The sequence below is a fragment of the Hakea prostrata genome, unplaced genomic scaffold (genome assembly GCF_041222555.1).
Source record: "Hakea prostrata isolate BN-2017 unplaced genomic scaffold, UWA_Hpros_2 contig_25, whole genome shotgun sequence".
NCBI classification, from domain to species: Eukaryota; Viridiplantae; Streptophyta; class Magnoliopsida; order Proteales; family Proteaceae; genus Hakea; species Hakea prostrata.
This window is the reverse complement of record NW_028291144.1, coordinates 277,801-293,655: the sequence shown is the minus strand read 5'-3', so window position 1 is coordinate 293,655 and position 15,855 is coordinate 277,801. Positions and strand designations below refer to the sequence as shown.

The window sequence follows — 15,855 nt, the reverse complement described above, 5'->3', positions numbered from 1 at the left end:
ATCTTAAAGTCCAGATGGGACTCCACAATCACAATACGAAGTTTAAGTCGAACTCTATCACCGCACAACCAAGGTACCTCTCCTAAACCTGTAATACACATACCTCACCATTATCATGTATGTATTCTTGAATTATCCCCACTAGTATCGAAATCTACAACTTGCTTTCTTCATCTAAAGCTGTGTGCTTCACTAACTTGATTGTCGGAGGCGTTACTCGACCAAGCTGATCGATCACATTTTTGCAGGTTAGTTCACTTGCGCTGCCAAGCATGATTTTTGAGCAAGATCCCCCATTGTTTTTATTTCTTATTCATCATTACTTTATGGAATCTTCCACCCAAAAAACTATAAACATCGGAAATCAACATGTAAAATGACTGATATCATTAAAATTTTTGAAAATATTTTAGCAAGAAGTAACCAAATCGTTGCAGTATATTGATAAGTATTCCCGCCTGTCACGCGGGTGACCCGGGTTCGATCCCCGGCAAAGGCGATAAGTTTTTGATTCTGATTCGAAGATGTTTGCAGGTTAGTATTGTCGTTCTTTTCATTTTGAGGTAAATCCTCTGCTGTTCTTGTTGTTCGAGGAGAAATTTGGAGTTGGCCCAAAAAAAGAGAGAAATTTGGAGTAAAGGTGAGTGTGTTTTTACTCCATTTTATTTTAAATGAATAAAATTTGACAAATTGCTTCGCTAGACACGGAGTATTATTGCATCCTACAAATTTCAAAGTTCGTACGAGTGCGGTGGTTCGAATTCCAAAAGAAAATTTTCCTGGATCTGAGCAGTGATGGTAAATTGCTCGGAAAATTTATGGAGTTATTTAAGATTATGATAAGGTTCTGATAGAGAAGCTCCCATCTAACACCTTTGGGTGTGGAGGATTGCAGTTTTTACGCTCAAGCAAGGTATATTTGAATAGATAAATGTTATTTTAGGGTTTACAATGCTGAGATTTGGTAGAAGACCATGTGCAGGTCTCTCAATTGAGATCAGAAAGAATAAAAATTGGAGAAGTACTTTTTTCTAATTTTTCTTCCTTCGAAATTAGAGTTCTCGGTTGGAAGTTTGACTTTTTTTTCTCAGCTGAAACTGATATATAGAGAGTTCCCATTTACATCTTCACTTTGTTTGTTTTGATTTGATTCAATTGACAAAAGATATGCTATCCACCATCTTCAATTTCCGTTGCTTTTGCTACGCTCTCTTTCTTCTCTCCTCCATTCCTTCTATATCATTTCTCCTTTGGTCTCATTTCTCACGCTCTTGCCAGCTCCAAAAACTCTTCATTCCATTAGAGAAAAATGTTCATATAGATCTCTTGCATTTTCCTTCTGCATGGAACTCTCTCTCCTTTTCTTCAAACCCACCTCCGAAGTTCCTCAAAATCGCTGTCTTTGTCAAGAAATGGCCCCATAGGAATCTTGCGGGAGGGCTTGAACGGCATGCCTTGACCCTTCACCTTGCCCTTGCAAAAAGAGGCCATGAAGTTCACATCTTCACTTCATCTTCCTCAAATTCCTCTTTCCCTACATATCCGCAAATCAATATGAATTTCCACCTATCAAAACCAACAGCAGCAGGTTATCTAGATCAAGCTGTGATTTGGGATCAATTTATTACCCAAAATGCTTCTGGAAACCCATTTGATGTGGTTCACACTGAAAGTGTTGGGCTTATGCACACTCGAGCTCGACATCTTTCTAACCTTGCTGTTTCTTGGCATGGAATTGCATATGAAACCATACATTCTGATATCATCCAGGAAATTGTGAGAACTCCTGAAGAGCCTGAGGCATCAGCACTAACTAAGAGAGCCTTTAAGGTTGTGGATGAGGTTAAATTCTTTCCTCGTTATTCTCATCATGTTGCTACTAGTGATCATGCAGGAGATATTCTGAAAAGAATTTACATGATTCCTGAAGAACGTGTTCATGTTATTCTTAATGGTGTAGATGATGAAATCTTCAAGCCAGACACCACAAGTGGGAAAGACTTTAGGCGGAAGATTGGTGTTCCAGATACAGTACCTTTGATTTTGGGGATGGCAGGGAGGTTAGTGAAGGATAAAGGACATCCTATAATGTTTGAAGCTCTTAAGCAGATGTTCATGGAAGATGAGACCTTGCGGAGGAGAATTTTTGTCCTGGTTGCCGGACAGGGGCCCTGGGGAGATAGATACAGAGACCTTGGGCCTAATGTTCTGGTTTTAGGGCCACTGGAGCAAGAGCAACTGGCAAGGTTTTATAATGCGTTGGATATCTTTGTGAACCCAACTCTTCGAGCTCAAGGGTTGGATCACACCTTGTTAGAAGCTATGCTTTCTGGTAAGCCGGTTATGGCTACTAGACTTGCCAGTATAACAGGTTCTGTGATCACTAGCTCAAAGTTGGGTTATACATTTTCACCAACTGCAAATTCATTGAGGAAGGCTCTTTATAAGGTCGTGGGAGATGGAAGAAGAATTTTGGTGAAGAAAGGTGAGGTGGCTAGAGAGAGAGGTTTGAAATTGTTTTCTGGTACTAAGATGGCTGCTGCTTATGAAAGGCTCTTCTTATGCATCTACAGTGAAAAGAAAGAAAGGGATAATAGGGACTACTATTGTAGGTTCCCATTGCTTGATGATGAGCTTACCAAGTAATCTTCAATAACCCCATTCAGGTGCTAGTGCTGCTATAAATAAATGACCTCTTGCTGAGTGCCACTTCTACTAGAAGCGGAATTAAGATGCAAGAACTTTCAGGAAGCAGGTTGCAGTATTGAAGTCCAGGGGATTGAAGGATTTGGCCATCAATGTTGTGGATAACAAGGATATGTTCTCTGTTGTGAATTGAAATAAAATGTTCATTGCTGTTTTACTGGAAGGATGAAGGTTACTGCAAAGCCTATCATCATTGTGGGGTTGCTTCTGCTTGTCAATGTTACCGACATTGAAAAGACCCATGGGGCTGGAGGATGTGGGAATACTCCTGTTGAGAGTGAGGTGAGGTTTTGAAGTTTGCTCCATCTATAATAGCAGCTTAAGATGCCAAAGCTACAGTCTCTAGTTAGTGTTGCCTTCAGATCAAGTAAATTGGGGACAACCCCAGCTACCTATCTGCAGTTATGCTTTCTCAGACAGCCAACAGTTCTGGAGCTAAACCTCAAGTTGTTGTCTCCATCTGCAAGTGTTGCAGCCTTCCTGATCTTTCTGTTAGTTATAAGGGGAAGATATGTGTTTTTTCCCCTATAAAATTTTAGCTTTAACGCAGCCCTTAAACCCAAAATAAAGAAAAGAGAATCCTAGTGAGCCCTTTGTTATTGCCATTTCTCATTCTGAACTGATTTTAGCGGATGTGTTTGGTAGTATTCTAATTATCTTCTCATTCTTTCTGCTTTTGCAGCACATGCTAATCCCTGTAAGTAACTAATGATGCAATAGGTGGGTTGTAACAGTTATATCCTTCGTTATTGCTTTTCCTCATTCTGAACTGATTTTAGCGGTTGTTTGGTATAATAGTATTCTAATCATCTTCTCCTTCTTGCTGCTTTTGCAGCTTGCATGTTACTCCCTGTAACTAACTAATGATGCAATAGGTTGTTGTAACAGTTTTGTCTAGCCAATAAAAATTAAAACCACTGGTAGTTGTAATGTGAGACCCTGAATAAAAACTATTTGGTTGGTGTTTGCTACATCAAAACGTATATAATCTTGTTCTGTTCTTAAAGCTTAGAGACACCTCAGCGAGCAACAAATTTCATAGAAAAAGAGAATAAATGAGGGATATCAATCAGAAGATCTTAGGTATCTCTAACATGAAAAATCTAGTTTGATTTTGATTTATGCCCTTCCAGCTAGCTAATGATTACATGGCTATACTACATTAAACATAGTTATAGTACATTGCCACGAGGTAGTGTGTAATTCTCCTTTTTTGGGGTTTAGTTCTTTACCTAGGTGAGTCCTTCTCCTAAACATGTGGTGGAAGGGTGTGAAAGGAACACAATCTTTTACCTATATCAGGGTAAAGGATTCAAAGTTAACCTTTTAGGGTCTATTTAGTTAAATGAGTCTGAAGATTTAAAATCTATAGATTTAAAATCTATGAAGTCATAATTTATAAAATTTAATTGTTTGGTTAACTTGAATCTGTAGATTCATCTTGAAAATTTGTTTGGTAGATGTGATTTTTGTGAATGCAAAAATGTTTACCATTTTTATGGTCGAGGTGAAATATGTGGAGTTCACTCCATACCCATAAATCTACAGATTCACGTTTTTAGTGTTAAAGGATGACCCTCTAAATTTCATGAATTCAAAGATTTCCACAACCAAATCGGTATAAATCTTGCATTCATGAATCCAAGATTTGAAATCTTTGAATTCACATAAGTAAATAGACCCTTAAGTAATACTCACTCCATATTTCTAGAATCCTAATCATAATTTTCTTAATTTTAGGCAACTTATAGAAGAATGCTACTAGAAGAGAATTTGGATGCTATACGTTGCCTAAAATTAAGGTTTTTATGTGGAAATGCTTTGCTTTCAGCATTCCAATTGGAGACAAATTTGTGAGAAGGAAGATTCCCTTTATCAGTCTTGTAAAATATGTGGATCTTCAAATAAATTAGTGGAGCATTTGTTCCTTCATTGTCCTTTTTTGGGAGCTGTATGGTTCGGATTCCTTCTTGCGTTTGGTTTTCTTAAAAGGGATTCAACATCTCTCTCCCTCTCCGTCTCGAGTTTTCGTCTCCATCTATAGTTCTGCCCCTTTCCTAATGAAATCTTCAATGATCTCTTCTTCAATCTCTTTCTCGTTACTTGCTCTTCTAGGGCTTCGCCTGGTTGGAAGTCAGTGGAAGATCCATTGAAGGGGTTCGGTTAAAGCTGGAAGTCGTCTCTAGCCGAAATCGTCAGATCCTCTTTACTTTTTTTTTTTTTTTTTTTTGTGTCATCTCGCCTTGCTTTTCAACCACCATCTCCCTATCTTTTTTATTCCATCTCATTTTGCCCCTTTTTTTAAGGGAAGATGACAACGCTTGGGGTCTTCATGCCATATTTCCTTTTCATTTCAAAAGCTCTCCCTCTCTCTCCCTCTCTCTCAAGGTTCCAAACCTCAATAGGTATCTCGGATTGGATCAGCTGATCTTCTTTCTTCTATCCTGCGGGTCTTTGACCATCAAGCCTTTCCTTTATCCTATCTCTTAGCGCCTTTTTTCAATTCTTCTAACCTCTCTCCACCTTTCTCTTTTCGGACACCAGTTTCTACATGTGTGCTTTGAAGAATGGCGCGTCTATGTGCCTTTGGCTCTTCCCGTGGTCATGTTCAAAGGGGCTCATCTCACTTGGGCCTTCTTGGTAGCTATCCCTTTGCAGTTTGTCTTCAATGTTCAAGCGATGAGATTGTCAAGCCGGATGCAGCATACTGGCACACATCAAACCCTGACGTTGTGGTTGTCAAAGTTTCAGTGACTAGGCATCTACCAAACAAATGAAGCAAAAGAGTATTGTTTGACTTTGCCATGAGATACCCAAAGCTTCCTGCGATGACTGTGGTGGAAAAACTTGCAATTATGTGGGAGTGTGGTGGGGCAACCTACATTCTTTGTCACAATGGAGGGGCAATAGCCAACGTACATTATGTTGCCGAAATATCACAACATTTTGGTGAAAAATCGGCATGTCACTCAAAGGCGACATGAAACCAACCGTAGAAACAGTAGCAACCAAAAGTCGACGAAAAATGGCCAAAAAATCGACCATTTTTTGCCAAACCAATGAAATATCGGAAAAAATCTACGATTTCTCTGCCGATAGTAACTGCTAGTGCTATTGGATGCTGGAAGAGAAGAAGGAAACTCCAAACCCGGATGCAGCCTCGCTCTCTATCTTCTCTGAGCTCTCTCTCTCTAGCTTGCTCCGTCCTCTCTCTCTCGTAGGATGCAGCATCGCTTTCTTCGTCTCTCCGACTTCTCAATTCTCTCTTTCTCTCCTCGTCGCTTACCAACTTCTCACTCTCGCTCTCTCCGTCTTCTTAGTTCTCTCTCTCAATCGCTCACTAACTTCTCTCTTGCTCTCTGCTCTCTATCACATGGGCTGTGAAAGATGAAAGGATAGGCGCAGAGATCGATGGTTCATTTGATTTTATTAAGTTTAATCATTACCACTAAAAGTTAAAAGTTGGAAAATGAAATGGCATTGTGGGTCCTGCTATTATACCTTCGCATACAAGTGCACGCTTGTAGCATATGAATGGTTTATTAGTGTAACAACCCCCATATTTCTAACTCGGAATCCATATTGCAAGTCCGATAACACGAATGTAAAGTCGGATTAAGTTGTGGAACATCCGGATTGAAGTCCATGATCCATACCCTAAACCCATGGATCTGGATTCTTTTGATGAAGAATCTGCCATGCTGGGAAGTTGGAACCCTGGTGGAAGTCAAGAGGTGTTTGAAGGTGTCCGGGTTGAAGGTATGACCTCCCCCATGTGTTGTTCAGGGTTAGGTTGAGGTTGAGAGTCAACCCCTTGAGCAAGCACCCAAGTATAACAATGTACTAGGGGGCGGTTGCTTAAGACGATTGATTGGGCCAATCAACCACCCCAAGCGACCGCATGGTCTGCTTGAGGGATTTTGCCCTAATTTGCCCCTTATCCTCTATAAATAGAAAATCACGTATTTTTAACTCATTATTATATTCGAGATTGCTACTGTTGACGATTAGGAGGCAGAAGACACGTGCTGGAAGGTGAGGAAAGTGTGGTTTCAGATCTGGATCTATTTCCCTCATCTGTTTGCAAATCTGGTTGAAATAAGTGAATCCCCTTCACTCAATTCTCTTCTATCAACTTTGGATTGGTGTTAGATCCATCTCCTCTTGCTGGTGATAACTTTTTGTGACTAGTTCTATTCCCTCTTCAATGTTCTTGAGAAGATCTTGTCCCAAAACGAATCCCTACATTCGAATAAAGGATGGGTCTAATCAAAGGAGATGATTTAGATGATAGATCTGTGCCAATTTTAGGTTATTGATTTGCTCCTTGGTTATAGACTTGTTGAGTTTGGAATTCGAATTAAGATCATCCCAAAACCATATTGAAATTGGATGATCAAAAGTCGAATTTCGGAGTTGGAAATTGTCTATAACTGGGGTAGTTGCTCAAGGCGGTCGCTTGACCCAAGCGACCGGCTGGGTCACAGTGATTGTGTATGATTTGTGTTTGCTTTGATTTGACTCATTACTCTTATATATTCTTGTAACCCTATGCTTATATGTCTTCTGAGTCTACTAAAGGTTATGTAATTGTGGTCTGATTGCATTCTATTGAGCTTTTACTTATTTATAGGTAAGGACACACTATCTTATTTATATGCAATGACGTGAATATGATGAATTAGTTGTTTCTCATATTATTCATTAATCATGTACATTGTTGTAGTTGTTTAATTCACTTTAATATTGTCATATACTTGTTATTTGTGTTATATTTGTATACTTTGTTACTTCATGTTATTGAATAAATGGTTATGATATGATCTTGAATGATGAGATGTAGTTGTGATGGAAAGGATATCCAATTGGGTATTTTTGCTTGAGATATCAGAGGGTTGTCGTATGGGACACATGCTCACTGATGGCTCTAGCACTATCATGACTGTTGTATGACATACCTAGGGAGTCTAAAATTGTATGCCTAGGTACCCTATATGCTATTACCCTTTCGGTAGGGGAACTGAAGCTGAATGACCCATGACAATGGTGACGTGACTTGTTTCATCCTATAATAGTAACCAGTCAGTGCGAAGACCCAGTGGTCCACTGTTGTTCATGCAATGGTAGGGTAGGGCTCATGGACGTCCAAGGAGCGGCTCGAGTGTCGTGAGGAGTCATGAGAGCTTTCCGCCCCAATAATATGTGGATGACCATAGACTTAGGGAGTGGAGTCCAACAGCGGTAGCCAGTCCGTGAGGGTTCTCATTCCTAGGTTGCAAAGGATATGGAACTGAGTTGGTTGGTGCCATAGGGGAAGTATCTGGACTCCATATAATGTGTTACCAATATGACCTTGAATTGGATTAGAAACTCTGACATGCGCCAATACTCATTGTCAATGGTCGTGGTAAGAGAGTGTTGACTTAATCCTTGGCCATGGATGCCTAATGAGGACTTTTCCCCATTTACCCAGGATCCCCATAGAAGTAACCAGTTCGTGAGGGATCAGAGTGACTAGACCTACCTAGAGGAGGGCTGGTGTTATATCTTAAAGCATGTCAACTATCTAGAGACTGGCATAGTTAGATTCTTAGTAGCATTCATATTGTTGCATATCATTCAATATCATATACGCATTGTTGATTGTGTTGACATATGGATGAGAAATGTGTTATCCTTACTGATTTTTTCCGAACTCATTCCTTTTCTTTGTATGTTATACTAACTGCACAGATGATTGCACGTCTTCAGAAATTGGAGAGAAATCGTATGACCGGATTGTCTCGTACGAAGAAGATGTGGCACCGTCAGTAGGAGATGGAGATAGCTTCCATGAAACCTCCTACAGATGCTTGAAGTGTCACATCCACTCAGCCAGTATCCTACCTGGCATACCCGAGTGTGTGATCCACAGCCCAAAGATCAAGTATCGAGGAAATCATCCTCCCACATATACAATAACATAATCATGAACAAGATATAATCAAAATAACATTATATAAACAATGAGATCAAGACAAGAAGAAGAGAAAAACAACATGATCAGAGTGAAAAAAGAAATGATACCAATATGATAATCAAAATGTAGAGTGTGTAAAAAATCACTCCACATAACACAGCGGAAATGTAATTCGAAAAGTCAAAAAGAATATTACAACCAACTTCCAAAAGAAAGGAAAAAAAAGAAGTAATCAAGCTCAGCTAATTCTCTTCTAACTTATAAAGTGTATCTTCATAAACATAAACTAGAGAAACTAAACACGACCACTTCCACTCCAAGATAGGGCTAATCCTGGTACGCAGCATGATCACATGAGGGATCTTCAACGTAATCTTTGTAACCGCTAGCACCTTGGGAATAGTATGCCTCATCGGCTTGCACTTCATAGTACTGGCCGTCATATTCTTCAGTACCTGTAGGACAATCTAATAAAGATATTTGCACAAAAAGGAGTGAGCTCAAAAGAACTCAACAAGGCAAGTTATTCCACAACATAAATAACATGATAGCAAAACATAGCAGATGCAATATGATATGAAATAGACAATGCATATATGAATCTAACTCTATGTATGTTGGTCTCTATAGGCAGACATGCTTTAAGTCATAGCACCATACTTCTTTGGGTATGTCTCAAATCACTTCCCCTCAACCATCTTGGTATCTTGGGTCTACTAGTGGTTGTTGGGTCCTGCGTCCCTTGGGACATTCTGTCACATCCACCCAGCCGGTACCCTATCTAGAATACCCGAGTGTGTGATCTACAGCCCCAAAGATCAAGTTTAGGAATGATCATATCCATTTAGCACAATAACATAATCAAAAGCAAGAACAAATCATTGTATTTATAATAAAAGTCAAGAAAGGATCTCAAAAGGATCACAAAAGAATATTAGAGTGCGAAATAACAATATACCAAATCAAATGACAATTGCAGAGTATAGCGGAAATATACTCCACAAACATATGCGGAAGGTAGATCGAAATCTAAGTAAAGCTCTAAACTAATACAAGTAAAAGAAAAGTCTAGATGAAACAAGAGAAATCTAATCAACATCTTCAGTTGGCTCTTCTTCCTCTTTAGTCTTCATGTTCTTCACCTTTGGGTCATGCTCTTGAAGCTTCAAATAAGCATCTAGCGCACGATCCAATTGGCGAACAAGATGATGCAGACTGCCATCAATAGGAGCCATCAGTGCAGCCCAAACTTGGGGGTTGGTTGCCCCGCTGTTCATTACCTTGTCCAAGGACTTCTAGAGCTGAACCATATAAGGAAAGGTCCTCCGTGCTGTGGCACGAGTTCTCTTTCGGTCCTACAATGTCATCTAAAAATAAGTCCCCCGGAGGGTAAGCTCAAAAGAACTTAGCAAGTAATCCAAACACAATAAGCATCTTCACATGTATTCATAAACAAACATATATGCAATAATATGAAACAATATATGCAAGTATGCTTCTAACTCTATGTATGTATGCTGGTCTCTATTGGCAGACATGCTTTAAGTCATAGCACCATACTTCTTTGGGAAGGTCTCAAATCACACATCATCGGTTGGTAGTGGGTCTGGCATCCCTCGGGACATTCCATGACTGGGGTTTAGGTCACCGCTCTCTCACATCACCATTGGTCTAAGTATTGGCGCATGTCAGGGTAAAGCCTAGCCAAATGCAAGTCTTCTACTCAGTTATATCAACTCAGGTCCAGATACGTCCATTCCTTGCCCCGGGCGATCCTTTCTGGTATCCTTTACACTAGAGTCATCATAGTCCCGGACTACGGACTCATCAACCCTATTAGTCATCCAAAAATAATAGACGAGAAGCTCTCATGTCTTCTCACAGGTTGGTTACCGGTCTTGAGCGCCCATGAGCCCAAGTCTACTATTTGCAACCCTACCAATAAATGGCCCCCACAATGTGATTCATGTCCCCTCACGGGTTGGTTACCGGTCTTGAGCGCCCATGAATCCCTATTGCTGCCACGGGTCGTTTGGTCTCAATACCCTTCCAAATCGGGTCTGATATAACAGGGGTATTCCTAGCCAAACACTGCTAGACCAATCCTAGGTATATCAACCAGTAGTTAGGGAAAGAGTCAAGGGGCACCATAAGAGTGTCCCATACCACCTCCACTAATGTCCAAAGACAGAAACACCAATAGGGCATTCCCTATTCCACAACTACAACCTAGGCATTCACATCACATCATGATTCCATACAAGTCATATTCACATTCATATCTACATCATAGTCCATATCACATTCTTATAATCAATAATCAATTCTAAAATGTAAATCACAATATGGACAAGCTACTATAGTTGCAGAAGTATCATGATGTAAAGAAAAAAAGGTAGCAGCAGCTATATCATGTATTCATGTCATAATACATAAAGACATGTAAATAGACATATTGTGAGTTGGAATACTCACCTCGTAATCCAAACTTATAGGCTTCAAATAAGAGATCAGAGAACATATCCAAAATCACCTAAACAAGCTTGACAAAAAATGTATAGGTCATAAGAACAAATTCCCAAAAGATCGAAGTCGAAACGGAGCAAAACTAAGTAAGGTTGCTGTCAGCAGCATGCTTGGTCGATGCTCTTTGGTTGATGTGATCGACCAAGCAGGATCGACCAAACAGAATTCAGTACGGGCAGAATGCATTGTTTTGGTCATAATTTCTTCATTTGAAGTCCGATTGATCCAAAATTCAAAAGAGAACCTCACACAAACATACTAAGACTATCTAGCATGAATTGGACATCATCCATGGTAAAAAATTAGTACTTTCTAATTTGGGAACATGAGTTTCTAAATTGGAAACAACATGGTTTTTATAGCAAAACACCATGGATTCAAGGAGGAATTAGAGAGAACAAAGCTTCACTCTAATGGAATATCATTAATATATCAGAGAGGATAATCATCATTGATCAAGAGAAACAAGATTAAGCATGCATTCATGAAGATATCTATGATTCCGTGTAGAAAATCAAATAGGGAAATTATAGTTTCCTTGGAATTGAATGGAATTCATAACTTGAAGATCATAAAAGAGGTGTTTTGCAAGGATGCAATACCATCTTCATAATCACAGCAAGAGTAATTAAGAGAATACTAACTTTGAATGAGAAGAATAAAAAATAGGAAAATGCTAGAATGCTTAGATTAATGATCAATAATAGAAGACTATAATGGTTAGAATGAATGGAGATTCATGTCCTAAACAGATGTAACCCGATATCTGAAGTGCTCACAAATCCCCATTGCTACCACGGGTTGCTCGGTCTCAATTCCCTTCCGATCGGATTTGATATAATAGGGACATCCTAGCCAAACACTTCTAGACATGCCCTAGGTATGTCAACCAGTAATCAAGGAAAGCGCCAAGGGGCACCATAGGAAAATGTCCCATACCACCTCCACTAGTGTCCAAAGGCAGGAACGCCAAAAGGGCATTCCCCAATCCCCAATCACAACCTAGGCAATCACATTCCCAATCAGTCATTCACAAGCACAACTGTTAATACAACATATAATCATTCATAATTGAAATAACAATTGAGTAATAATAAGAACAAGTACTACTGTAGTTGAAGAACTACAGCAGCCATATGATTATAAGAAACTAATTACAGCAGTGATATGATTATGAAATTCTAAATCGACTACAGGTAAACATGTATATTAAGCTATTAGGGGTCAACTGTCCTTACCTTAGGTGATCTTTAAAGCTTTTCGAAGAATAAAGGGGAAGAGGTCCAATACTAGCAAATAAATCCTAAACAAACATATAATAATAGTTAGGATAAGACCTAAAAGATTAGACATCAAACAGAAGCAAACGAAGTACAATTGAGGCTATTGACTTGGTTGGTTGATTGGTTGGTCTACTGGTCCAGTCGACCAATGAGACAGTACAGGGCGGCAAACCCTAATTTGATCATAACTTCTTAGTTTGAAGTCCGATTGATCCAAAATTCGAAGGGGAGCTTCCTAGAACATATTTGAACTATCTAGGAAGGTCAAAGCATCAAGTCATGGTCAAAAGATAGGTTCTTTATTTGAACCAAGAAGTTAGGGTTTCAACCTTTATAGCCCATGGCTCTCATGGAAAGGCTAGGGTGAATAAGGATTCACCCTAGGGAATATAGAATAAGAAATCATAATTAAGAAAGCTTTGGGGATGCTTCAACAATTAATAAAGGTTAAGGTTTCCAATTGAATATCATCCCATGAAGGTTAACCTAGATTAGGTCTCAAGATAACCCAAGGTGGGTTCACAGGATGAAAGGGAATAATTTGCTTAGCAATTCAATAACAAGAATGTAATTGGAAAGGGTCTATTAAGTTAACACAACTATAACCAAATTGGTTATTCTCACATGGGGGGGTTACCCAAGGGTTTCCTTCCATAGTCAACCACTTGTTAGATTGTCTAGGTAGGAAAGGAAAGGGATTCACCCAATAAACATGGTAACATAAGGAAAGGTCATGGTAATGGTATGAGACCTTCCCTACAATCATAAATTTTGTAGAAAAAACAACACAAAGGGAAATTCAAGAATTCTGGTAAAATCAAGAAGCAAGAACATCACCATATGGTTGAAGAGTATAGAGTGAATGATGAATTCACTCTATGGTGATACACAAAGGAGAGGCCATTACAGTAGTGTAATATTTTTCTCATAATTAGAAGAACAGAGGTATATAAGAAAGAATGAATCAAAGAAGAAACAAATTGGTTACTAACCTTTTTAGAAGAAGAATTGACAAAGAAACTCAAACGGATGCTTGCGGATCTTCTTTGGCTTTGGAGGAGAGGTTCTAGGGTTCTTCTCACGTTCTCCAGAGGCTTAGAACTAATTGTGAGTCAAAAACATGGAATTCCCCCGTTTTATAATGAGTTAAAGTCCTAAAATTGCAAGGATTACATAAAAAGACCAAAGTGACCCTGTTGGTCGATTGGCCAATCGACCAATCAGTCAACCAACCAGTTCAACAACTTCAAATCAGGGAAATGATGGTCCAAACCTGAATAACTTTGAATGCGCTTCTCACAATACATCATACTACTTACCTAGCATTGAGGAATGCCTTCAAACCAAGTCCAGATAGGCCTTAGGTCCAACAACCAGGCTCTCCATCATCAATGAGCAGCTTCTTCTCTAACTCAGACAGGGTTTCCAAGTATAGAGAACCATCATCAATATCCATGGTTTCTGGGTCAGACCCAGGTCTTCTACTGAGATGGCCCAAAGTTGTCTTCTACTTTCACTTCGGGTCTTAGGTCCTACAAATAACAGAGTTTCCGGGTTAGGGTTAGGGCTGGATTTCACAGTTACAAGCCACAAACGACCTCCAGAATCTTTCGGGAGGTGAAACTGACTTATAGGAAGAGAATACCATTGAGGCGGAGGGGGAATCGTGCCAAGATGGGAAACCAACCACACCCCTGAATATCTAGGGAAAAACCCTACAATTGGACCGTCATCTGCAAAGATCACGAACTCATCTTACGGTCGAGAATTGGAGGTAAAATCTATATAAACGAGCAACTTACTCAAACCAAAGGTATCTGAATCGTTTCCCTAAAATTCGTATTCAAGTTTACGCTATGTAACTAGCCAGAGCTTTGTGATCAATTTAGCAACTGACTTAAGCTTCAAAGATGGCCTCCTGACTCCCACGGTCGGGCCACGTCTAACCCTATTTTGTAGGTTATCTTCACAGATTCGGAGGCTTAACAGATTCTAGATGCATCAATAACATTTTTGGTAAATGTATTAGCAAGATTTAGTTCTTCTCCAACATGAAGAATTAGAATGATATTAAACATGTATTTCAATATTTTTGAGGTACTATTGACATTGAGTTATTTTATTTAAATGAATGTGGAATCAACTTACTTATTATGTAAATGTAGGATATTTATTTGATCTACAAAAACCTAGATCTCAAACAAGCTATTTTTTCACAAGTGGAAGTACATTTACTCTAAAGCATTTACCAAAACAAACATAACAACAATTCATAAAGCAAGTTGAGAACTTATTTGATTAGGATCAATGACCCAACACATTCAAGAAACATGCAATTTTTCATTAGATAAAGAAAGTGTTTAAACAATATTATATAAAGATAATGTTGCATGCATAACTCAATTGAAGTAACGATACATCAAAGGAGATAAAACGAAATATATTTCACCAAAATTCTTCTCCACTCATAATCTTCAATGAAATGATGAAATCGATGTTTAACGAATTCGTTTAAGTGATAATTTGGTAGATTTATCTAATGAGAAATTGTTTACTTCAAATTTTGAAAAGCTGATACATGAGATTGAGATGTGCAAACTTAAAGATATTCAATGATATTATCATTATGGGAAGTAAAATACATGTTGCACTCTTTTTTTCATTTACCAAGGTTTTGTCCTACTGGGTTTTTCTAGTAAGGTTTTTAACGATGCAACTAGTAAGATGCATTATTTGAATATGTGTACTCTTTTTCTTTCACTAAGATTTTTTTCCAAAAGATTTTTTCTTAGTAAGGTTTTAACGAAGTACATTATCTATTGATGGACATTCAAATGGGGAGTGTTATAAATAATATTGACTATGGATGTTAATCACCCCTAAAGAGATCATACTAAAAGATGTAACTTCTAAATGAAGTTCTCAGTCACCTTAGCGTGCAATCTTCGTGATCAACCTTCTCATATCAACTGAAGATCACAATAATCTATCCTTCTATATCAAGATCATCTTAGTATGTATAAGAATCATATATTTTATTTCATTTTAGACTTTGACATTTCCATATCAAAGAAGATGCTACTTCTACTATAAATATATAATGCATATAAGTCAATAAGAGAGTTCAATTCATCTTGTTCAAATTTTTTTCGTTGCATCTAATATATCTTCTCTATTTTATAACACTTTCACTTGATTCTTGAATCCAATTCAAATTGCACTATCATTATGGATATACCACTATCCAATCCGAATCCGGTCCGTTTACACCCTTAAGCCCAACCTATATTAATTATTATATAAAAACTCTCTTGAGGATAAAAAAGAAACTTATTCCAAAGAGGCCAAAGAGGAATCTCCAGGGTTAAGTTTAACAATATT

General features: G+C 38.5%; 1 protein-coding gene across 1 annotated transcript; it reads left to right on the top strand.

Annotated features, from left to right (window-relative positions):
• The first annotated feature begins 438 nt into the window (after positions 1 to 438).
• LOC148999203 (UDP-Glycosyltransferase superfamily protein) lies at positions 439 to 3,889 on the top strand. Its single transcript, XM_089141382.1, has one exon. The coding sequence runs from the start codon at positions 1,168 to 1,170 to the stop codon at positions 2,644 to 2,646; it is 1,479 nt and encodes a 492-aa protein (XP_088997508.1). The 5' UTR covers positions 439 to 1,167; the 3' UTR covers positions 2,647 to 3,889.
• Positions 3,890 to 15,855: the final 11,966 nt, after the last annotated feature.